Source organism: Falco peregrinus, chromosome 5 (genome assembly GCF_023634155.1).
Source record: "Falco peregrinus isolate bFalPer1 chromosome 5, bFalPer1.pri, whole genome shotgun sequence".
Lineage (NCBI taxonomy): Eukaryota > Metazoa > Chordata > Aves > Falconiformes > Falconidae > Falco > Falco peregrinus.
The window spans coordinates 77,128,356-77,152,565 of NC_073725.1; the positions used below are offsets into that span (position 1 = coordinate 77,128,356).

A 24,210-nucleotide genomic window follows, 5' to 3' on the forward strand; every position below is an offset into this window, starting at 1 on the left:
TTTTGTAGAGGTTCGGCAAATGAGAACATGATCAAGAAATACCGCTCAGTGTTGCGGGTGTAAAAATAAATTGGCATCTTGGGGCATGTGGTTTTTTGTTCTTGTTTAGCTGAGCTGCAAGCTCCCAACGTGCATTTTATGCCACATGTCCTGTAGTGTGGTACCTTGGAAAGCTTGAGCTGGTTCAGGGATGGAGGGGCGGTGAGAGAAGCCATCGTACAAAGCATCCTGCTGGGAGCAGCGAATGAGTGTGTTTTCACCGGAGCCCGGTGCTGCCCTGCCTGGCAGAGCTGTCTGCTGGTGGGAGGGCTCCGGCAGGCCCTTCTTCGTTAGGTGCAGCAGGCACCTAATCATTGAGACAGAAACAGAGTAAATAGCCTTTCCCAGTATGTATTCCGTCTTGCTTGGATTCAGCTGGAAGAGAGGAGGGGGGCAAAAAACACCCTTCCAAAAGTGAAGGTGATGCCTTTCTTCCGAGTAGACCTCCCACACCACCAAAAAGCGGTTTGTATTCTCAGGTGTCCCCGTTTCAGACCGGGAAAGCTGGTGCACAGCGAGCACGCGGCTCTGCAGCTTGCTGCCATGTGGGATCAGAGGGCAGCTGAACACGATGGCTTCTTTCTGGGCCCCCAAAATGCAGCTGGTGGGCTTCAGGCACCGGCTGAGCCCCGTGTGCTTTGGCAGGGGTAAAGGAGCAAAGCTGGCTTTCCTCCTCTTGTGTCACACCAGAGGGTGTCTGACGGGTGACTGAAGGAGAAAGCACTGTGCCGTGGTACTGAGAGTGATTGTGGGTACCGGGTTGGGACCATCGACTGTGGTCCCTCTTAAACAGCACGGAATCACAGCGGCTCCAGTGCTTGGCTTTTACAAGTGTTGGGGCCTTGACAAAGAACTTGTCTCCTAAATGTTTGCCCAGACAAGTGTAAACAAGTGCTTCAAGCAGTCTAAATGAAAATGTCTTCTCTTTGTTAATAAGGTTGCCCTTCTCAGTGACTCATCCCCTCTTCTGGTGGCTGTCCTCAGAGCCAGCTGAACATCTGTGGAAACCCCTGAGTACCCACTCAGTGGTGTCTTTCAGCAAGTGTTTGCTCTATAGAGAGAAGAACCAACACTTGCACCTTCCAATATGGGTGTAAAAGCCTCTCAAAGGGGGGCGAGGTCTGAACTTTGATGCTTCACGCAGGGACCTTGGTCATGTGAGATACTTCCACAATTCAGCCGCTAGCGTGGCTCCTGATGCAGCACGAAGCTGCTGGCTCTTGTTGCACCTTGCGAGGTCTGTCTAGCAGGCAGGTCTGTCTGTTACACTTTTTTCAAAGAGGATTTCTGGTTGCATGGCTCTGCCGAGACAGCGGCTTGCAGAGGATTGGAAATGCAGGAGCCTGGGTTCCTTGCAACCACGTGGCTTCTTGTGCACCCAGCTGTGCTTGCAGGGGGCTCATCGCAGTCCCTCACAATCTGCTGTCACGTGTGCAAGAGGAATCTTACCCCCTGTACCCGCTCTGGAGCAGGGAGAGCATCACCTCACTGCCTGCAATCCCGGGTAGCGTGTTTCTCCCTGACCGAGGTGGAAGTGCAGTGGTTGCAGGGCAGCTGGGTGACAAACTTACTGCTTTCTACTTCTGGAGGGAAACGTCACCCAAAAATGGTGACAGCGGGTTTGGCTCCCTTGCTTTGCAAAAGCTACGTAAAGGGAGCTTGGAGTCTGTCTGTCCAGGCACCGGGGTCCTTGCCTGTATTCCCCCGGGCTGGGCCAGCACAGCTTTGCGGCTGACTAACTGGGAGGTAGGAGTTCTCGCCTCCCTTGCAAGCTCCCATGGAGCTCGTGACTCAGTTCTGAGGTACGTGGACTCGTTTGCAATGTTCTGCAGGGGGGAAAGGTGAACTTGGACTTGGCTTTCTTGATAGCCACTGTGCCTTGCCCTAGGACAAGGGCTCTGCCCTGACTCTTGGGGGCAGATGAGCCCGATGGAGCGATGCAGAGCAGGAAGGTTGACTCTTTCAAAACAAAAGCACGCCACAGAAATGGGGTGTGCTGCCAGAGTTACGCTGGGATTGGGCATGGGGACGTGTAACCTCAGGTAGGCTGGAGGAGAGGCAGAGCCAGTGCAAGGCTGTGCTCCGTAAAGGCTGACCAGGAGCACGCCAGATAGCACAAATACTGATTTTAGCTGTGGGAACTCGTGCTTTAGGCCAGCAGGGTTGTAGGACAGCCTTTTTTGAGATCTGCAAAATAGGGCAGCTGCAGCTGCTGTAGGTGAGAGGCGCAGGGGCAGCGGGGCAGGTAGTGGTGCTGTGCGGTGCTGTGGTGCTGTGCAGTGCTGTGCGCCTTGCGCAGGGCTGTTGCCATCTGCTGGGCGGCTGCTGTGGCTCCTTTCGTAGCAGCCTGGAATATGCATCATGCTGAGCCCTGCACAGCCACAAGAGGGGAATTTTGCTTCCTCAGAACAGCAACGCTAACCAGGCATGCAGCAGCACTAACAGGCACGCACACGGGCACCCTGCAAGCCTCAGCGCCCCCAGGCATATCCCCTCTGGCTAAATGTTCAGTAGCAAGTTGCACAGCACAGTAAGGGTGGATCTTGGGGAGTAAAATGGTTGTTGGAGTGGTCCCACATCTAGTTTTGTGCATTTTGGGCGGAAGGGATACTCGTGCCTCTCTCCACCCTGCCTGCCCGCAGGCACAGCTGGCAGCTGCTGAAAGAACAGTTTCGTCTGGTAAAGTTGGAATTTCTTTTAATGTGGCACAATTGAATTTAATGCTTTTTGAAGGGCAAAAAATAAGAGTGAGACAACTTAAATCCACACTGCTGGATTTCTCCAGCTACTCGGAGTAGCTGCAAAGGGGACCCAAGACTTGCAGCATTCCAGCTGTGTGCTGGTAAGACAGAAGCTGTTGCTGAGATTGCGTGGTGTACCGCAACTTGGGTGTGCAGGAGCCGTTCCCCGGAGGCATCAGCTATTATTCCTCATGGCTTGTGTTTTGCAACGAGCCCACGTGGAGTGGTTGTACAAGTCTGGTGTAGACTTGCTGTGTCTTCTCCTGGTAGCCCAGTGGACTTGCTGAGCCCTCCTTTCTTATTACAGACTAACCAGGAAGATACTTGCCCTCCCTAAGACAGAGCGCTGTGCAAGGTGAGCGCAGAGTATTTGGAGTACGTGTTTTCCACCTTCGTGGTGGACCTACTTTGCAATCCTCAGCAAAAGCAGCAAACGTGAGGTTTTTCCTCCTCTGCCTCTCCATACCACTGTTACCAGCAGATGCGTGTCTGGTAGAGGCCAGCTACTCTGAAAAGATGGGGTTAAGCTTTGCAGCCTTCAAAGGCAACCTGCCCCTGAGCTGCCGACGCAGGGGCAGAGCTGGGGTACAGCTCGCCAGCTCTTCCACTGACTCTGGGCTGTTCCCTGACTACCCTAGCACAGGTATGAAGGTCTGCAGCCCTTTGCCACGCCAGCACTGCTGTACCACTGCAGCAGCAATGGGGATGGGAAGATGGAGATGAGACAGCAGCATGGGAAGACTGCAGCTCTTCACCCTTTGGCTTAGGCTTTCTTTACCAGTGCTGTTCCCCTCCCTGGAAGGACTGGCCTCAATGGGCTTCTGGTCACGAGGCTGACCCAAAAGCATTGTCGTGCCTGAATGAAAGGAAATCGCAAATCCCTCTCCAAGTTGGCCGCTGGAATTGGTGTTAATTTTGTCCTAAACAGCTGCTGCACTCGAAATCTCGTAGGTGGCCAGAACTGCAGGGTGTGAGATATAACAGCTGCAGTTCAATGTCTGTTCATCTGCCTGTCCCTTGGGGAAGCACATGGAGCCCTGAGCGATGTCCCACACCATCCCCAAGGCCTTTCTGCTCCTGGGCACGGAGAGGCGAGGGGAGCTGCCCGTGCCATTCGCGTGTGTGCAGCACATTTTCACAGCAAACAAGTGAACAGTCTGTATTACCTTTGTATTGATTAGGCACAAGAAAATACAGTAATTGGATTACTAAAACTGCTCCGACTGAACTCCAAAATCAGTCCGTGGTGGTAACTCAGTAACAAAAAGCCTGAAAATACAAAGGAAATTCATATGTTGTATAGACTCAGTACTGCTTAGAGGAAAGGATGGGAGTGTTAATTGGCACAACTGTCCCAGGGGGCAGGACTTTAGTTCAGGGTTATCATGAGAAATGTCTTTGCTGGTCTGAAAAGGTCCTAGTTGAAGTGTTTGCCTTGCACAAAATAGGTTGGAATGAGTTTGGAAAACAAAGACCTTGAAGCCTTATCTTGAGCCACCAGTGCAGCGCGTCGGACAGAGGTGGGAGGCTGGGCTGCAGCACGCCGGGCAGGCTGGGCACGGGGAGCAGCAGCGGCAGGAGCCTGCGAGTGGGCCAGGCGGCGTGGGAAGCAAAGGGGTCTCCGTAAGAGTTTGAAAGGCTGGCAGCGGCTGGGGTTTGCTGATTAGCTTTACTGTAAGGGGTATCTGACTTTGGGCTCCTCACAGTGGCGCTACGCCTCCCAGAGGTCCTGTGGCTCGCACGGAGGAGCTGGGGGAGCAAAAGGGCTACGACCTGCTCAGCTGAGTAGCAGATTGGAACAGAGCAAGGAGGAGAGCTTGGGTTAAAGGGTAACCCCCCTGCTGCCGTGCCTGTTAGCAGGCGTCCCTGCTGCCTTTGGACTCGGCACAGAAGGTCAACTGGTTATCAAGGTGGAAGATGCTTCCAGTCAGTGTTGCCGAGTAGTAGGTCCTGCTCGGGGCACTGTGCTTTGGGAAGGATGTGGCCCAAAGGAGAGCAACGATAACCCGGAGGAAATGAGAACATGTAATTTATGAAGGTAATGGGAGGAAATGTTTGTTTATGCTAGACAGGCATGATTAAGGGAGTCTGAAGTTTGAAGCATGTGAAGTCTCTGTAGAGAGGAAACGGAAAAATAGACAGAACTCTCAAAACTTAGGGGTTTGAGCGGTGCACTGCAAACTATCCACTGTCGAGGACTTTATGTGCCAGTGGCTGCTGTGGGAAGGGAGGATCCCGTGGATCGGGTCACCCTGTGGTGCTGGTTCCGATGGGGCTCCTGCATCTGCAGAAAGCAGCTGCTTGGGTGAGGGTAATGCAGAGCTGGGGTTGGTGTGTTTGTAAACTTGGTTAGCACCTGTGACCGAAGCACCGGCTCTTCTTTGTGGCCAGTATTGTCATTGCCTATCATAGATTGCCGTCTGAGTCACCCCAGTGGTGACTGAGGTTGCTTATCAGTAGCAAAGTGCTCCTGATCTTCCCCTGGTGAGCAAGGCAAGCTTTATTCATTTTTCTATTTGTAGCTGTAAGGAAGGAATTTGTCATTTTGTGCTTAAATATTCACCAGAAATATCAAGAAGGATGAGATAAGGCCTGGAAGCCTCCATAGGTCTTCCTCAAAATTAACTTTTTTAATGGGTGGTGGTTTCAGGCGGGAAGAAAGCGTGTGCACCTGGCATGGGGCTGGCCGTTGCGTTGCTTTTATTTTGGCATTCACGTAATGGGGGGGGCTGGCGGGGAGGTGTGCGTTACTCGCCTCTCCTTATGGTGGAGGCTGGGAGGTCAGGAACAAAAGGCGCTCTGTTCGGACGGCGCTGAGTCAGTAAGCCTCACACCCAGCATCTCCTGGACTTTGTTTCCCTCCTGCCTTGCAGAAGCAGCCGGTGGCTCCTGGCGGTGGGCACACCTGGAGCTACGTTTGACTTGGGCAAGGAGGCGATGTGCCCACAGGTGGGTTCTGAGTGCTAACGTGAAAGGAGGAGGGGTTGGGTTTCTAGAGGAAGGCAAGTCTCCGGCCCCTGGGACTGCTCCCAGCCCTGGAGGGGCTGAGCATCCACCCGACTCCGCCGCTTGCTGTTTTCTTACCGAGTATGTTGGCATGTGCAGCATGTTTAGGAATGGTCTTTCCTCCCTGCAGTCCGTGAAAGGTGTGCACATGATAGTATCTTCATAGTCTTCTCTGCATGGCTCTTCCTGGGGGAGCTGGACCAGGAGGGACAGTGGCTGCAGGCTTTCAGGGTGCCAAGGGCAGTCTGCAAGATCTGGTGTCTTGTGAGTTGCTTTTTGTTTGGTTGGGTTTTTTTTGGGGGGGGGGGGGGTGGTGGTGGGGGTGTTTTTGATTTGCTCCAACAGATGCAGTGTGGCTCTCTTGCTGACTTTTGAGGGGTGTTATTGAGTGTAGCAGCCTCAAAAGCCAATTTCAGGGGCTGTGTTGGAAAGATGCCTTTACCCTAGGCTGAGCACAGGCTCTCTGGCTTCTCTGAAAAGCAGACATTGCCCGAATGTGCAGGAAGAGGCAAATATTGTGGCCAAGAGGTCAGTGCTTTGCTGCTGGTAGCAGCCTTCGATGTGGGATCACATTTCTGGGTGCCTCAGGGTGTTTCAGGGCTTTGGGGGTGGTTGTATTAATGCAGACTCAGGTGGGACTATAAACACAACTTACCTTCCTTCCCCCTGGCTTTACATGGGTCTAAAGCCAGTTTAAGCACAGATTGCCTGCTCTGAGACTGGGCAGGTGCGTGTCCCCAGCAGGCTGATGCCACAGTACTGTGAGCCGTGCCGGGCTACCCCTGCGTGCTGGGATGCCACACCGAGCAGGTGGGATGCTCTGCGTCCCTTCTCCCTCCTGTATTCCTCCTCCCTCTGGACGGAGCCTGTCCCGCAGCCACCATCCATGTGGGGGTCCCTGGGCGTTCGCAGGGCTGCCACTGGCTCGGCTCCAGCCAGGGCAGCGTTCCCAGCCGGGGGCTGGCACCGGGGTCCTGGCTGCGGTCAGCAGCAAGCCAGGATGTCCTTGGAGGTTGTTTTTTGTAGCCAGTCTGTCTGTCCTGTGCGCTGCCAGAGCGGGCATTCATCATAAACAGGCTCACACTTGCTGGGAAAACAGCACTGTTTTTCCTTCTCCTCTTCCTGACCTTCCCCTCCCAAGCTTCTGAGCGCTGGTGGCCCAGGACAGCAGAGCTGGGGATGTGGGCACAGCTCCAGGCACAAGCACCAGCCCTGCAGAACATGCCAGGAGAAGCTTCCCTGGGAGCCAGACTTTGCCCTCCTCTCCAAGGCAGTGCCTTACCAAAGCCTGGGTGAAAGCTTCTGCCCGTCACAGATCAGAGCTTGCCTTGGCCCTGCCTAGACCTTGCAAGTGACTCCCAATAGTCTTGTTTCCTCTCCTCATACTCAAGCGGCTTTTTTTTAATCAGTGTGGGTTTTATGGCTCTTTAAAATATTTAATCCAACGGTCTTTACTCAATGTGTAATCAAATGACTGGAGTAGATGCACTGCTGCTGGAGAAGTCTCCTAAAGGTGCTTCGTCATCTCACCAGTCGGATCTGGGCACGTTGTCACCCCCACGCTGATTTCATCCATTTATTTCTTTTTAGAAGCAGGAGGGGTCACTGCTGGCCTTTCAGATCCCCACGTTCTGCCGAACCCCTTTGGGCAGGCAGGGATGTGCCGGGACGGCCGAGGCTGTGCTCAGCCGGGCAGGTGGCTCCGGCACCAGGGGAGGTCCCTCCTGGAGGAGCTGGTGTCAGGATGGGAACCCCAGTGGAACCAGGATCCTGTGTCAGTTCAGGGACCGTGTGTGTGCGTGTCTCCCAGGTTTAAGGTCTAAGATTTACCTGACGTGTCTAAGGGTACGTTTTATTTGATGGAAACTTAAAATGCAGTGATCATGGTGACACCAGCCCCATTCTGAACGTGGTGGGGACCTCCTTGGCGAGTCCCCCGGGGCATTTGTAGCCTAGCCTGGCTGTCCCAAGCCCAGGACGTCTTGAAGTGTACCGTGGGGGTTTTTAATCTGGAAGAAGGGTTTGCTTTCTGCCTGCTCACAGAAAGGCAAACCTGGCCAAACGAGAGATGTGACAGGGGGGCTTGAAGGGTCAGTGCACAAACCAGCTGCTCCTGGGGCGGTGAGGAGCAGCGTCCTGCACCCTGCAGCTGCACCTTTGCCCAGGGCACTGCAGCTTGGGTTTGCTTTGCCTTTTCAGGTCATACCTTAGCTAAGTCCCCTTGTTTTGCCTATCTCTTCATTGCATCTTTTAGCTTAGTTACTTAATCTGTGCTGAAAAGTAAAGCAAAGTTCTCCACGCTCATGCTCAGGAGAAAGACTTTGTTTACAGTTTCAATTGCCTTTTAACTCATTGACCAGGTAGGTTTAATTTTAACAGGGCTCTTGGATTTGAATTCTCGTCTAGGCTAGTATTACAAGAGAAAAAAGTTTCTCCTTTGCTAAATACAAGGGAAGTTTGAAAATTGTGTTACAAGGCTTGTTTTAAATTTTTTCTTATTATTATTTAAAATAAATAGCTGCACATCCTCAGCATGGCTGAAGGAGGATGGTTAACGTCCTGCTCTGGTGGCTATTCTAGCTCTAAAGGCTTGCTCCCTCATTCAGCGTGGCTGTACTGGTATTTCCCATCAATAAGATGTTTTGTAACAATTTGATAGACAAATCATCTGAGGGGCCCTGATGCCCTGAGCCGTTCAGCTCCTGATTACGCTTCGTGTCGAGAGGGTCAGCTCCAAACCATAACAGGGTGTGTTTTAATCAAATTATTTGTGGGCTGGAGTGTTTTGGGGTTTTTTGGTTTCTTTGCAATAGTTGTCTTTACTTTATGCTCATTACAATACTTCAGTTGATACTTAAATTTAAGCTTTCCCAGTGGTTTTTTGGATTTTTAAAAAAAAGCAGCATTTACTTTGCGGTCTGCAAGCTAGATTATTTCCAGTTAAATCTTTTTTGGACAGGTAAAAAGTATCCCTTTGAAGCAGGCAGGGAAATCCGCAGATGTGGATGGCTGCTGTCATCTCTTGAGCCCTCTCTGCTGCATCGGGTCCCCACTGCTTCCCACCGGCAGAGCCGTGCACGAAGCACCATCACTGCTGTGAGCGCTGGGGACCTGCAGTCTGGGCTGGAGGTGGGTTTTTTCCCCCAGCCCAAAACGTAAGCGATGATGCAGCACAACACTGTCCACTCTGCTGAAGCCTGACCTCTCCTAAACTTGGTGTACCCTGCAAATAGCTTGGAAAAAGCACTCAGAATTGCCCGAGCACCCCTTCCTCTGGAGGCTGGGGAGGGAGCTGCCGGGCTCAGGAATGCTGCAATGTCCTCGTGTGTCCATAGCAAGCTGGCAGAGCAAGCCTCCGCTTCCCAATCGCCTCATCCTCCTTCTGCTCAAGTATTAAGAGCCTGAACAGTGTTTCTAGGAAGTGCACAAATCCAGTAAAGCACTTAAACAAGTCCCCGGCTTTAGGTATATAAGTAGTCTTGCTTGATTTATGCTTTTTAAGGTGGGTGGGTGTTTTAGGAGGCTTTTGTTTTTATCTTGAAGCTAGTGAAAGCTGCCTTCTCCTGTGCCAGGGATGATGTGCCACAGCAGCCTGTCCTCTGAACCCAGTTCGTTTGAACAGCCCTGCCTCCTTCTGATGCTGACTTCAGACTGGTTTCATGAAGGTTTATGTCACGTTTAACTTCCTAGAGAGCTGTTGGTGCCTGTAAGTCAGCGTGGGTCCACGAAAGCTGAACCAAGCTTCCCAGAGGGGCTCCTGGCTGGTTGTCTCCATCCATCACCCAGCTGAGCATGCTCAGCTGGCGCAGGGACTGGTGAGAGTCCGCAGCAGGGAGCGCAGCGAGGGTGCTGCCTGGGTCGCTTTGCTCGGCTCCCCAGTGTCCCTGTGGAATAAGAACCGCTGCTGAGTAATTCTCTCTCCATCCCTTCGAGGTTTTCTGGGCACCTGTACAAGTCCTTGCTATCTCTTCTGCGCCTTGCATGTGCCGGGGCAGCCTGGGAATTTGTGAGTGAAACAAAACGAGGTGTTGGTTGTGCTGACAGTGACAGCTGCAGAAGTTCTTTGGGCTGCAAAGCATTTCCTGAAAGAGGAGAATCAGGCCGGTGAGAGCAGCGTTTGCAAATTCTAGGTAACAGAATGGCAGTGGGACGTTTGTGTCTCAGCGTGGTGCTCTCCTGCTGTCCAAATGCACACATACACCCTGCTTCAGATGAACAGCTCTAACGCAGTTTTTCGTTCTGCTGTCACAAGGGTGGTACGTCTATGTGTTTTCTTTCCACTTGCTGTAATGCAGGGCTTTGAGAAATAGTTTTCTCAAAAATCCTTGGAAAAAGCCCTGAAAGCTGCTCTGTGTGGAGGAAGAGAGGTTTGCTCCAGTGTTGGTGCCTGCGTTCAAAATGCTGCTGCTTTGCCCTGCTGGAGGGGGTGCAGCCAGCAGCTGAGCCAGTTTGATCCCATTGGTTGAACTTCAGATGGAGCAAACGGCTTTTCATGGGTGTCTCTTTATCTTGAGGCCAGGCAGGAGGGCTCCCGTCCCTGTGCCCAGCACCTCTAGTGACAGGGGATCAGCTGGAGCTCAGCGCTGGCACTCACAGATCCCACCGCAACTGCGATCCCAGAGCCAAAAATTATTTGAATTCTGAGGTGCGCTGGGGAAATCCCATAAATGCTGGGAAATGAGCTGGCACTTTGATGGGTAACAAGAGCTTTTGCTTTAGGATGGTGTTCCTTCTGGTGCTCCCAACGGTTCTCCTCCGAACATCGGGGTGGCTCTAGGCTCAGCACTGTGGGTGTCCAGGGAGAGCCGTCCCTGCCCACGGGTGCGAGCAAGCAGGCAGGACCAAGATAACACCTGCCTGAGGGGCAGAACTGGGAGGAAAACCTGGTCCTCCTGGCTCATAGCGTGGTGGCTTCAAAATCACGTTGTGCTGCTTTCCTAGAGCCTGCCGCAGGTGCTGGATGTGGCGAAGCAGTGCGAAATAGTCGAGATGCTGTTCAGCTGGAGTGCGGAGATTATTTGAGTGCCCTGCTCTGAGTCCCTGCAAATTAGACACTGTAATGAAGATTTATAAACCAGCTTATTTTCTGTTGAGGGATGGAAGGTGCCCTCGTATTACTAGACGGAGGGGAAAGTGCTTTAAGGGCTAACTGTTACTTTTGAATGGTGGTGTTTGCAGAGAATTCAGATTAATAGTGTCCCCTTAAAATGGAGTGGGTGAAAGCAACGGTGGTCAGAACCGCAGAGTAAGCAGTGGGTAATCCCTCCTGGACTCAACAAATCCATACTTGCTCACAGCAAAACCTCCCTCCAACTCTTATTTAGTATGTATTTCTGTAACCTGCTTTCCAAACTCGGCAAATCATGCGCGGCCAAAGGCTGTGGCGCAGCCGGAGCGGCACTCGGTCCTAGGACCTGGAGCCAGAGCAGCAGCGGGACGTGGGGTACGGCTCACGCTGGTTTTAGGAGGTTGGATTTCTAAGCACAGAAATTCAACACACAACAGTAATTAGCTGCCTCACACATGTTTTGTCCTGCTCTGCAACAAAACCACATAGCTATACTATCTTATTTTTGTCCTCTTGTGTTTTCTGGCAGGCAAATGAGGTGACTGACAGTGCGTACATGGGCTCAGAGAGCACGTACAGCGAGTGCGAAACCTTCACGGATGAAGACACCAGCACACTAGTACATCACGAGATGCACGACGAGGTAGAAACAGACAGTGCCATCGACTCCACTGTGCACTCGGAGTTCACGGATCCCATCGAGGAGCCGGAGCATGGGTGAGTGGGGACGGCGAGGGGCTGGAAGCTGGCAAACCAGGAGCAGACAGGGAGCGAGGGAGACAGCCTGAGGATTTAAAAATAAAGTGGGCTGGGTCTGTCTTGCTGAAACTGGTTGGTTTGTTCTTTGTATTTGTAACTTCATGCAAGACCAAAATAGCTCTTCTTTAAGAATAATGATAATAATTAGGCTGCACACGGTGTGTAGGCTGTTTTGGAGCTCGGCCTGGCAATCTCTTTGAGTTAATTGTTGCTTGCCTTGGGAGAACTTCTGTAGCCTCATTAGCATCTTTAACCTCTAAAATAACTTCTCAGATGATCCAAACACCTGAAATACTTGCAGTTTTTAATCTATCACTTAAGCCAGAAACACAACATTATAATTTTCAAGTCAGGAGGGGAACTCATCGTATTCTTGTTTTACCTAAACATGCGTGTGCCCTTTGATGTGCAACCACCTCCTGTAATAACTAGTTTCAAACTTGTGCCTGAAGCACCGAAGTGTGAGTTAAGATCATCTTCCCCAGCTCTGTACCGCTGCTGGCAAAACTGCTCCTGGGCCCGCCACGTTCCCTAGATTTTGCAGGAAAGGTGGCTTTTGGGGTGAAACTGGGATGCTGGCGGGCAGGAGGGGAGGGAATAGCTCCTTTAATACTGACCCGAGAGCACCAGTCTGCACTGAAACCTCTGGGACCATCATTGCTTAAGGTCTGCTAATGCACAGAATGTTTTTGGCCCAAAACACGTCACCCAGGCTTGGTGCTCTGGTGAGTACTTGCAGTTCCCTTTGCTTTTAAAAAGCACCAAGCTTCTCTCCCACCCCAAAATCATGTCTGGGGACGTTAGAGATGCAGAGTCAGTGCTGCTGGGCACTCAGTGCCGGGGCTGAAAGGGTGCTGTGGATTAGAGAAAAAATGAGATTATCTGGCTAGGCTCTCCTCACCCAAGCGCGTTCAGCTCAGTGACAGTTAAATTGGGATATAATCGGTTGCTGAGCTCCACGGCCGCCGAGCGGAGGGTCTCTGGAGGGGTCATGGCAGCCTGCGTGCGCTCCCATCCTTTGGGGAAAATGCTGTGCCTCAGATTCACCTGCCTGTAGGTACAAAAGACTTTGCTCGGGAATTTTTTTAAGATTAAGCTGTTCATGGGGCTTCCCTGCTATTCCCAGTGTGGGCCTGGGGAGGTTGGGTGTCCTTCGGGTGCTCAGTCCCAGTGCAGTGGTACCTCTTGCCAGGTGTCCTAAATGTCTGCCAATTCCAGGTAGCCAAAAATATCAAGAAGAATATTCATTTGGCTTAAAGATTTGGAAGGCTTGAGATGGAAACCTCTGGAGTTCTATTCCCAAGTTGTTGTGGGCTGGGTTTGGTGCCACCAAACCCCAGGCAGGACAACAGTTTTACACCTCTGATGCTCCAAGCTCTTCCAGGGGACAGTTAGTAAGCACAGTGCAACCAGCGCGGCCGGTGGACTGAATCAGAGCTTCAACGCTGCTTTTTGGTAGGTGTGGATGAAATACTCATAGTTTATTGCCCGAAGCATCCCTGGCTGAGGGGTTTCCAGGTGCCTGATCAGATCTGCTTCTGTACGGTGCTTGTCAAACCACAGCCCCAAATTTAGAGATGTGGGGTTGGGTTTTGCTTGGGAGTTCAAACTTCCATCCCCTGTCTTCTATTCTTGGAGAGATTTCCGATGCTTTTGGCAATGGTCTGCTGGGTGCAGCGTCTGACTCACCGCTGGGGAGGATGGGCTCTGATGGATCCCGCTGCGGGAATAACGCCGCTTCTCAAGCGCTCAGGGAGGATGTACAGATGCCCGCAAGCTGGACTGGACTTGTCTGCGGTTAAAGAGAGATCTGCTCCTGTTTTGGCTGGAGAGTTGACATGTTTTTATTAGCAGGATAAGGGCAAATCCTTCAGATGGTACAGGTTTTTGTTGTAAATGACTTATCGGTAATCTTTTTTCTTTCTGATTTAGTACAGCAATCCAGTCATACCCCGTTTTCCCTTTCCTAGCAAGTGAATGAAGGTGGGCGTATAGCCTGAAATATTAGTTACAATAATGCAGCGGGGAGGGAGGGGTTATAGAGCATTGAATTTTGCAGTGGAGAGCAGTGCTAGTCCGCTCAAAACACAGACCTGTGGGTCGTAGACACCTGGGCTGCTTTCAAGTCTGGTTCTTACAAATACCCCCTGCCTTTTCCCCCCAGCTTTATGTTAAACCCCCTGCAGTCCTGGGCAGGAAGGTCCCTGAGAGCATGCCCATACTGCTGTGGTGGTTTGACTTCATACAATGAATGCTGCGCACGCAGAAAGACACAGAAGCAATGACTGCTGTGCTGAGCTGTGTCCCCTCCGAAGCAAGAGACATCCCAGGACCTGTGCTGAGTGTATTTGGGATTTATGCTGACGCTTAACACACTACAGCCTTCTGTATCCAGTGTTAAAACCACACGAAACGGCATTCCCCCCTCCAAGATTGTCATGAGTGCATACAGTGTTTTCCCAGCAGGAGCAGGGAAGGGGCTCCTTCGTCTTGCCAGGGGGTCTGTGGCTGCCGGGTTTGGCAGCCTGTAACGGCCAGGATTTGTGTCGTGGAAGGGGGGTGGGACGGTGTTAAGAGTGTTAAACCCTGGTGCTGGGCTCTTGATAGGATTATACAGCAATAAGCAAGTGTGAGCCTGGCACATAGACGGGTGGTGTATTTCAAAACATACTTAGGGTGTGTTTGGGACATGCTGAGCTTTTTCTTTGCTTTCAGTTGTGGCTGGGCCATGCAAGGGCTTGCCACTAACCCTGCAACACTGTCTTGCAAGTCTTACTGCCCCCAAATCCTCTGTCGCAGCTGCCAGGGGAGCTTGCGTGAAAAAGCAACAGTTTGTTGTAAAAAAAAAAAAAAATTGCTGTAAACTTCCCAGTGATGCCCGGGCTGCCCCTTCAGTGTTCAAGGCACAGGGTGAATTGCACTGTAAGGAAGGGCAGCCTGGTCTGCCAGCGTGGGAGGCGTGACTTGGAAAGCAGATGTATGGGATGCAGTCAGAAAAGTTGCTGTGGTGGCCGCTCTCTAACGTCTTCCCCTCTGTTCCCACAGATCCCATCCGCACGACCTGCCCCTGGGCTCGGAACTCAGCCACTCCATCGTTACGGTCATTAGCAGAGAGGAGCATTTTGAGGATTATGGAGAAGGGAATGAAGCAGATTTGTTCTCGGACAGCTTGTGTAATGGGGAAAGCAGCTTTAACAGCTCCTCGTTCCTCTCTCCCAGGTAACACCCCGCACAGTGCTGGCAATGTTTTAACCGCTTTCAGTTGCTTAGCTCTTCGCCTATGCTTTGTGTGTGAGAGAGTTGTTTCCTTTGGGTTTGCACGCTAGTTGGCCTGCAAGAGGGAGTTCCTGGCAAACTTTGGATACAACAGGATAACTGGCTTGGAAGAGGAGTTGCCTCCCTCAATCTTTCCTGTTCCTGGACAGTACACATCCTCCCATCCAGAGGCACTAATGCCCGGCAGCAGGTGAAAGAGCAGTCTGCATTTCACATGTCTCCAGGACAGCATCACGTTCCCACTATTAGCGATATGGCATCTCGCAGAACCTTCCAGTAGAGAGAGCCACCGTGCAGCTTTACCCCTGGATAAAAAAAGTTGGATGGCTTTTTCTTTTTCTTTCTCTTTTGTGCTTGTATTTTTGGCATTGATATGATGTTTGGTTGGATTTGCGCAAGCTGCAGCAGCCTTCCTTCTCCAGCCAGCCGAAGGGATATGTGGAGCAAGAAGCAGGCTGTAGCATTTTCCTGCACTCCTTGCATTAGAGTCTGCAAGCGGGCACATGTTGGTTTTCCAGCCTGTGCAGGGTGGACTGAGGAGCTGGTATGACAGTACAGAACCCGTCAATCCTTTCTAAGGAAAAAAAGTAAAAGCTGGAATGATCATCCACTGCTGCAGCCCACCGAGTCTTTGTGCTGACAGGTGACACCAGCGACACGTTGCTCTGTTGGGCAGTGCATCTCTGCATGAGGCAGGAGCGGTCCCTGCCAGCCACACGCTTCTGTTGAAGACAAGAACGTACTTTTTTTCCTTTGGGATCATACACATTTGTGACTTTCTGCAGCAGGATAAACATGTCATAGCATTATTTATTTATTTATTTATTGCTGTCTACCTATATTCTACCAGCTTCCCAAAGCCCTTCATAGAGTTCGGGCAATTCTGGTTGCCCAGGGCTGTCTGGGAAGGAGTGCTGTCAGATCTCCGCACCTGCGCTTTGCTGCCGGTCAGGGCTGGCTGTCTTTTCTGCTGGTGCAGCAGCAGTCCCGAAGCTGTTAGCTAAACCTGCAACAGCCGCGTGTTGCTGTGAAGCATGCCTAACCCATTACCTCGGGAGACCAGTGCTCCAGCGCTTGACGTGATGGGATGCCCGGCAGTGGAAGGGACACATCGTTCATCTGTGGCCGCCCTTTGGTTGTGCTGTGCAGAGATGCCGAGCGTGGCTGGCTGCACTGGTGCTGCAGCGTGGGAAGTGCTCTTCAGATAAAAACCAGCCTTGGTGTTCATTTTGAGTTCCTCCTTGAGGGTGGGCCTCCAACCTAGTCCAGAAGGCTCCTGGCAAGAAAAAAACTCAGCTAAAAGAGCTTTGCAATCAGCTAAACTTTTTCTTTAATATCAGCCTGGAGCTCCCAGGTTGCCTCCACTCCCAGTGTTCAGATCTTGCTCTGGCAGGGCACTGCCTCCCCTCTGCTGCTCTGTCTCTTTGGATCTTATCCACACGATCATGCTCCGCAGCATCTTTCCTCTGCTGGGAGGGTCTCACTCGGCACGTGGCCACGCAGCTCATGGTGGTTTGTGCTGGAGACTCACTGCTGAGGCTTGCTAGGGAGGCAGGCTGCAGACAAAGCCTGCAGTACCTCCAGAGTAAAGAATGCAGAGGATTTCCTCATGCCTTTCAGGTCTAGCCCTTACCTTGGATTACTGTTGCGCAAGCGTAGGTCCTTAGCTGATTGTTCTATGGGATTGGGCTGTTTTTCTGAGCAAAGCCCCGCTGCCCCAGTGCGTTTAAATGTAGTGAAACCTTAAAGAACTACAGGATATCACTGGTTCAGGCTGAATTAATATTTTATTTTATTTTTTTGGGCTGTGGTTTGAATATGAGGAACAGCATCACTTTTAAGAGGTGACATCGCCACGTAGCCTTTCCGTGTTACAAGTGTCTCTAAACAGGAATAACGTCGACAAATTTTCCTGCTACAGCTCCAGATCTTCACCGGAGGTCTAACACAAAACCCAAGAGCCTCCAGGGAACGCGATGGGATATTGCATTTTCCTGCTTAGTCCTTGCGTGTGTGTTGTGGTCCCTCCTCTTGGGTTGCCGCCTCTTCCCTGGCACGTCCATCTGGCAGCAGGTCCCTCTGCAGCGCTTGTTGGGAAACAAATGGCAACGGAAAGGAAAGCTCCTCGTACGCGCCCGTTGCCACTGCCGCCGTGCCGTGTCAGGAAGCACCAATGCCCTGTGGAAGGCAAATGTTACTCTGCGAGTTGGAGGGAGGAGGCCGGAGGGCTGCGTACGGCGCAGCGCATGGCGGCGTGCCACGAGGGTAGGTGGGGGCACCCCGAGGCACAGCGCGGTTTCAGCTCTCGCCTACTCCACGGGCAAGCAGCCAAGGCAGCCAGAGGCCAAGTGTATCTGCACGCACCCGAAGAGTTGCCAGGCTGGCCTGTGGGTTCTCCTCTGCGCTTCTTCTCCCATGTTGATTAATGATTCGGGTTCCCACCTTGCCCAGGGATGCACCCAGCTGGGTGAGCCGTTTCTGCCTCCCGGCGGAGGCAAGGAAGACTCCCCGTGAGGGCTCACGTGCAGCCCGGCGCTGGGGCAGAGCCCCGGAAAGGGCACAGCGCTTCCTCCAGGTGCCACAAAGCTGCTGTCACCTCTTACCCCGTGCAAAGCCGGAGCGACTGAACCGACCACTGGTGGATAATGATCGTCCTGGGTCCAGACCTGCCCTGGAGGGTAGGAGGAATGTTCCTTTGGGTGGTGTGTTGTTTTTTTTTCCAGGAATGGGAAGTGATGAGCAATTTGGCATTTACTGTTGTCCACTTGCCCGTTCTAAGAGGGCTCGGAAATACTGTACAGACAGCACAAACTCAGAGGCCTGGCCCTGGGGGTGGCTGGGCTGCTGACACCCCACTGCAACCAAAAATGTCAGTGAGGGGCTGTGCAAAGGTGCTGGGCCAGGAGACCCCTCCTGGGGTGTCTCACGCACTCAGCATCTCCTGGGCCAGGACTTGCCAGTGTGTATCTGTATCACGGGGTTGACTAGCCCTTTCAGATGCCTTTTGGTTTTAAGCTTGCTTGTGTTTGCTCACACCTTTACCTGTCTTTCTTATTGAACTGCTTTGTTTTTTTCACTATTAACCTTTCTTTGATTAAAGTCAGTGGCTTCCAGAAGCATGTTTTCCTGCAGAAAGGATTTGTGCTATATATTTGGCCCCAAAGAAACACAGACTCTTTGCTGTTCAGAATCCCTTGGCCAAACTCCGTCCTGCCCAAGTCATGTCAGGTGGGGGAGATGGTTCTCTGGTTTGCCATGTGTCGGTGAATGCCTCGGCAGCTTGCTTTCCATGTCAGCAGCTGAAAACAAAAAGCTGATGGGACCTGTTAGCTTCCCAAGCTGTTAAAATCCTGTAGACCCCCATGTCCCCTTGCCAAAAGATGCTCCCTATCCTACAGTAAGGCAGCGCTGCTGCTTAGCTTCTCTGTGCCTCCCTTTGTAGGAGAGAGCGATTGAATTGCAACCACCTTTTTGAGCTTATCTTCAAAGCTCTTTGCAATGAAAATCTGACGCCGTGTGCTGCTGACGGTGGGTCTGCAGCAGCACAGCTGCTCTGGCTTTAAAGCCTCCCATCAGAAAGTGGTGTGAGTGACCAAAGGGTCTGGCTCACACTCGCAGCACCCTGGCCGGTGGTGTGTGAGCTCAGGCTGCATTTACCGAGGCAAACCAGGACCATTGCTAGAGCCTCCTGAGACAGGGTGCTTGGAAGATCGTGCCAGAAAATAAACTGTGTAGTGATGTGGGTTCATGGAAAGCATGCACCTCGCCGTCCCTGGGCTCTCAGGGGGTCCTCCACAAGAGCTGGCTGGCACGTGGGGTTGGAAATGTGGGCCAAGCTCAGCTGCTCCAGGAGGAGGGTGATGGAAGTCCTGCTCATTTATAGCAACTCCAGACTGACAGTGATTTGGCTTCTAAAATCAAGGGCAGAGGTGGGGGGGTGTGACTCGATCTGCCCTGAAGTTTTTAATTGTAAGTCTTGTATCTGACACCAAAAGCTCCCCTGCCCACACGCTCAGCTTGTGGAAGCCATGGACGAAAATCAGCTCTGTCTGTTCTGTCCTGTTAAAATGACCCTTGTGATTTCTCTAGCACCAATCCGCTCGCTGCGAAACTGCACAGCATTATCGCAGATGAAGCATTTGAGTTTTACTGTAGCCAGTGCCACAAACAAATCAACCGCCTTGAGGATCTTTCCGCTCGCCTGAATGATCTTGAAATGAATAGGTAATTGGGCTTGTGTGTGGCCATTTCAGTGTTGGGAATGATGGTCTGGAAGGGAAGACTCTCCTCGTCTTGCACAGCTTTCCTTTGCCGGTGCATTGCTTGATTCTTGGTTGAGAAAGGGGATGAGTTTCACCAAAGGTGAGCCTCTCCAGGTGGAAAAGGCTGTGGTAACGTTACGGAGGGTGAGCAGAAGTTTCCTTTAATCTGAGCCCCGAAGGCTGGCAGACAATGAGGGTCTTCCCTTCCGCTCTGGGCAGCCTCTCTGCATGTCCTGCCGAGTGGTGGGTGCTTCTTCACGCTCCGAGTCATGCAGTCCTTGCATCGGGACTTGAAGCCGTAAGCTGATCGTGTACAGTATTTCTGTCACCAAGGAAAAGACTGCCAGGTCTTCTGGCCGGTAATACCCAGTGTGGAGGCACGCCTGAGCTGCTGGTTCAACCTGGAGGGGCAGGCGCAGCCTGTCCTCCTGCTGCAGCAGTAACCTGAAAGCATCAGCTTGCTCTCCGCAGCTTGGGACCTTTCCTATAGATGCTCTTGCTTTGCAGCAGTAAAACCTTATTTTACCTGGCTTCACCAGCAGCCTGCCCACCTTGTGCCACTGCTAGCCAGGCAGACGTGTGAGACACCAGTGCCTTTGCCTAGGGGCTTCATGTAGGGAGTTCTGGGAGGTCATGTTTTGAGGTCTACCAGCACATGCAGCTGGACTTGCTGGTTTGACAAGTGGGGAGCGATTTCTGGTTGGTTGGTTGGGTTTTTTACATGTTTGCGGTCCATACGGTGGAAGGATGGGCAGCATTAATGACAGTCATTCTTCTCGCATCTGGCGTGCTTGTTCAAGGCTGGTTTTTGGTTGCTGTCTGTCCTCTGCAGGGATAGTGTGACATGGGGGCTCTGCTGGGCTAGATAGCTGTGGGAAGGGAACTGGAAAACAAGTTAGGAGCGTGACCTTAGTTTTTTTAATGGAAAAAGTACTTTCCCTTTCTTGTTCATGGGTAGATAGTTGCCTTTGCTGTTGGAGGCTTTGAGGGTCAGCGATGGGTCTCAGGTTATGCAGGTTATTAAGGAGAACACTGGACTTCCCTGGACGCACCAGTAGCCCCACTCCATTCCTGCTTTCTCCCACTAATTTACATGCAAAGCTGAAGTAATGCCTCAGAGCCTCCTGCGATGGGTGGGATTTCCAGAGGAGGCTTCCCCATCCCATGGTGTCATGGCGTTGATATAACACGTGCCCTTGGGGCTCAGGGCAAGTAGGTATGGTTCCTCCGTCTGTGTTCAGGGTTTCCCGTGCACAAATTTGCTGGAAACTTGTTCCAGGAGCCCCTGCGCACTGATCCAATGGGAGGGGCATTGCCCACCTTCTGTACAGTGAGGACACTAGGGGTGTCCCCGTGCAGCGCGCGGGATGCGGCGGGACCGGGTTTTGCTCCCAGCATCACCAGCAGCGTGAAGCCCTCGGTGCAGGGGACAAGTCACAGGCTGCAGGCGGAGGGAGCGGCAGAGACTGGACCAAAATGTGGGCCAGGCAGCCTCACGCTGCGCCTGGCAGGCGAAGCCTGAATACGCCAGCCCCAGAGGATGCTAGCAGCTGGGGTGGAGCCCGAGCCGCTGTGTAACAGCCTCGCTTTTCAAGGCTGTGGGCGCATATACTGTGTTCTGTACACAGAGCAAGGTGGGGAGCCTGGTCCCAGCATTGGGGCGCTGCTGCCTGAGCCCACGGCACGGGAAGGCAGGGAAGAATTCCACAAGGAGTTCAGGATGAATCAGTCTTGTGAAAATACGGTTTGTTTTAGTGCCCTTGAAGCAGAGGTTATGTGTTTTGTCCCCTCCAAAGAGACCCGTGGGTGCCGGCACGGCTTTCTGATAAGCTGTTTGCAGAGAAAAATATTTTTTCTCCCTCTGGTGCTGGGGACATACGTGACTCGTTGCAATTGCTGGCAAACACAGGGGTCTGACCTCCTCCCCTCAGGCGGCTGCCGAGCATCCTTGAAGCCTGGCCAGCAGTGGCTCTTGCGCTCCTTGGAAATCTGGGATCTGAGGATGCACTTTTGACACAAGAGCTGGTAACTCTGACAACAGCCCCTGGTCCTGCTCAGTCATTGTATTTTTTAAAAAAAGAAAATTGTCCTGAGCTATTTGTAGTTCCTCCTTCTAAAAGTGAATACAATTTTTGCAGCTCTGGGCAGGAATGGACTCCTAGATGATTCTATTTATTTTTTTTGCTTTAAACTGAGCTAAGCACCAGGGAACACAGTTGCTGCTCCTCTGCTCAGGCTAGAGCCCTGTTTGCTGCCATCGCTCAGTGATGATGGTTGTCACGTTATCAGTGATATGTCCCAGTTGCATCTGTTTGACAACAGTGTGTGTTTGGGTGGAAGACGAGGAGTGAGATCCAAGCCCTGCTCGCTTCATGAGCGTGCAGCTGCATCGGTCACGACCGAAGGACTGGATGGAGCATCTTAGCTTAGCAAGTAGCTGTTTCTGAAAAATGCCTTTTTCTCAGTGGGGAGAGCCTGCAGCCCTGTCCCGAGGGGCAGGGTAACGCAGACCTTGGCTGTTCATACCATGGGTCACGCTGGGCATTAGCTAAACCCTGACCGCTGTGGTATGGCGGCAGCTGGCTCAGGCATATACAGAGCCGGGGAGGGGGGTGATCACTCTCAGTTATCTGTGCAGAGGAGAGGTCCTACCCCTCCCCAGCAATTATAGCAGTGCTCGTGCTTAACGTCCAGAAAGGGGCACACTGAAATCTCTGAGCTACAAGTAGGCCGCAGTTCTCCGGTGATCCAGAGCCGAATAGTGAGAATCATCTCTGTGAGAAGCACAGGGGATGGAGGTGCCTGCGGGCAGGCAGGAGGGGTGCCTGTCCCCCCGCCGCCAGGCAGGGGGCACAGGGGAGGCAGGGCTGGGGTGCTGCTGTGGGGTGCAGGGCTGCTGGGGTGCTGCGGGGTGCAGGAGATGTAGCTCAGTGTGCCACCAGCGCCAGGCTGAAGCCCACCGAACCCACAGCTATTATTAGTGCTTTCCTCGGGGATCATTTTTCAGGACAGGGATCAGCTGGTGAGAGGATACCGTTGCTGGAGGCGGTGAGGTTTTCTGCGGCGTTAGTCCATTTGGTTCGTTATCGCCGCGCTGTTGAGCGGTTTCCTCGCCTGCTGTTCCCCGGGGGTGGCCGGGCTGTGCGGGTGGTGCATGCCACATGGGCGCTCCCCTGCCATAGCGAAGGATGTGCCCCGGCGTGCTCGCAGTTTCCTGTTTCCCTTGCTCTCCGCTGTCGGTTTTCCTAACTCTTTCCTGTTTTTTCTTCATTTTACAGTCCAAATAAAAGACTCTCAAGCAAGAAGGTGGCAAGGTAAGCTCTGCTCTTACTACTGCTTGGTGAGAGGGGTGCCCATGCTAGCTGTCGGGCCTGCAGAAGGAGGGCTGTCAAAATAAAATCGCAGTGTTGCACTTCTGGATGTGTTGCGTAGCACTGGGAAAAAGCAGATTTAATTCTGATACAGTTTACGCTGGTGGTTTTTTCTGAAATGGGGGCTTCTCACTTGTGCACACAGCTGGAGGGTGGTGGCAACCCGATTTCTTCCAGGACAAAAGCAGGGGTGCTTTCCCCTCTCCATCCTACCGGTGCCCTAGCAGGGGCATGTGGAGTGGGGAAGGAGGCTCCAGAAGGGCATGTCCCTCTGGACCGCTTGGCTGGGCTGTCCCCTCCCTGGTGTCACCGTGGGGGTCTCTGGGGCCTCTAGAAGACTGGGCCAGTTTGTATACCCACTCAGAGGGGTTTCTTCAGCACCCCCAAAAAGCCAGCCACCTTAGGCAGCTCTCCTGGTTCTGTGTTACTTTGCTCTGTTACTTTCCTCAGCATTTGACTTTACAGGAGCAGCCCTCCCCGCGCAGGCAGGGATGTTGGGGAGTGCTGGGGGGGTGGCTGCAGGTAACCCCAACCTGGGGTTTAGTGCTTCGATGCTTCTGTCCTGCAGGACTGTCTCATGTGATGCCGGTCGCCCATTCCCTGTAGGCATTTTCCTGTGTGACAGCACAGGAAAAGCTGCAGGGTTTGGTCTGAATCGCTGGGACAGGGGGTCCATCCCCTCTGGATGGCATCGGGTGCTCACGTTTCCTCTCCCGGTTTTGCCATCCCTCCTGTTCCCCTGCCATCGTGCTTTTAGGAATATACCGAGGCTTGCCTTAGCTATCCTGCCTGCCTCTGCCCTGCTCGGGAGGGAGATTGCCCTCTGTATTTATTTGGTTTCCCTTTGCTTGTTCCCGAGCGAGGCAGGGATGCTGCAGAGGAGTAGGCAGCTCGATCGGGGTGACGCTCGTACCCCGGCTCTCAATCTTTCCCCCACACTGCCCTGAGCAGCGGCCATACGCCTTGCCCTCCCGGCTGCACTCTCACACCTTCCCCTTCCTCGTTTTTCCTGCAGTCAGCAGGTCTCCCCTGGCACGATTTCCCCTCCTGGCAAGGAAGCAGGTCCTCGATATTACATTTCCTAGTTCTGGTCATCTTACTTTCTAGATCTTTGTTAAAAACACTGGCAGGAAAGAAGGCTGAAGGGAGCAGCCTGTCCTCAGCTTTCCTGTTTTAGGGCTAGTTTTTGTCCCATGTCTGGCAGAGCAAATTTGGAGAGGATTTGAGTGAAACTGTTGGGAATGGAGATGTCCTGTGTTACGGGGAATTGAGCCTTCCCAGCCCTTTGCATTTGCAAGATGCTTTTCTGAGACTGGGACTTGTGGGCTTAGGTAAAAATTGATTAATTCAAGAGCAGTTGAGTCTAGTTTGTGATAACAAGAGAGATAACAGGCTTTTGCCACAGAACAGAGCCAGACCCTTAAGAACAGCCCAAAGAAGGCTCTCTGTTGCAGACACTGTAATTACTGAATAATACCAAAACATTTGATTTTAGGAAATTGATTTTTATTTTGGTAAGGGCTCTTTCCTGATCTTTGTTATCTGGGTTCTGCTTGTGCCAAGAAATCTCAGCTGCTTAGGCCCTGTTGTGCTTGGCATGATTTAAATGACAAATGTGCCCGACACTTTAGAATCTAAATATATACTCAGGGTGAGGATGCAAAATAAGGCTGGTACTCAGCTGTGGT

General features: G+C 52.3%; 1 protein-coding gene across 9 annotated transcripts in view; it reads left to right on the forward strand.

The window, feature by feature from the left end:
• Positions 1-24,210, forward strand: part of RAB11FIP3 (RAB11 family interacting protein 3) — a 77,807-nt gene that overhangs the window by 39,791 nt on the left and 13,806 nt on the right. For 2 of the 9 annotated variants that reach the window (XM_055806507.1, XM_055806510.1), the window contains exons 4-7: positions 11,384-11,571; positions 14,659-14,832; positions 18,979-19,113; positions 22,430-22,465. In XM_055806507.1, coding sequence (XP_055662482.1) covers positions 11,384-11,571; positions 14,659-14,832; positions 18,979-19,113; positions 22,430-22,465 — 533 coding nt within the window. Of the gene's footprint in view, positions 1-4,208; positions 4,301-4,355; positions 4,819-4,984; positions 5,086-5,523; positions 5,730-5,916; positions 6,051-11,383; positions 11,572-12,398; positions 12,667-14,658; positions 14,833-18,978; positions 19,114-22,429; positions 22,466-24,210 lie in introns of those variants that run through there. The other 7 variants (XM_027791824.2, XM_027791825.2, XM_027791823.2 and 4 more) reach the window with 7 other exon arrangements.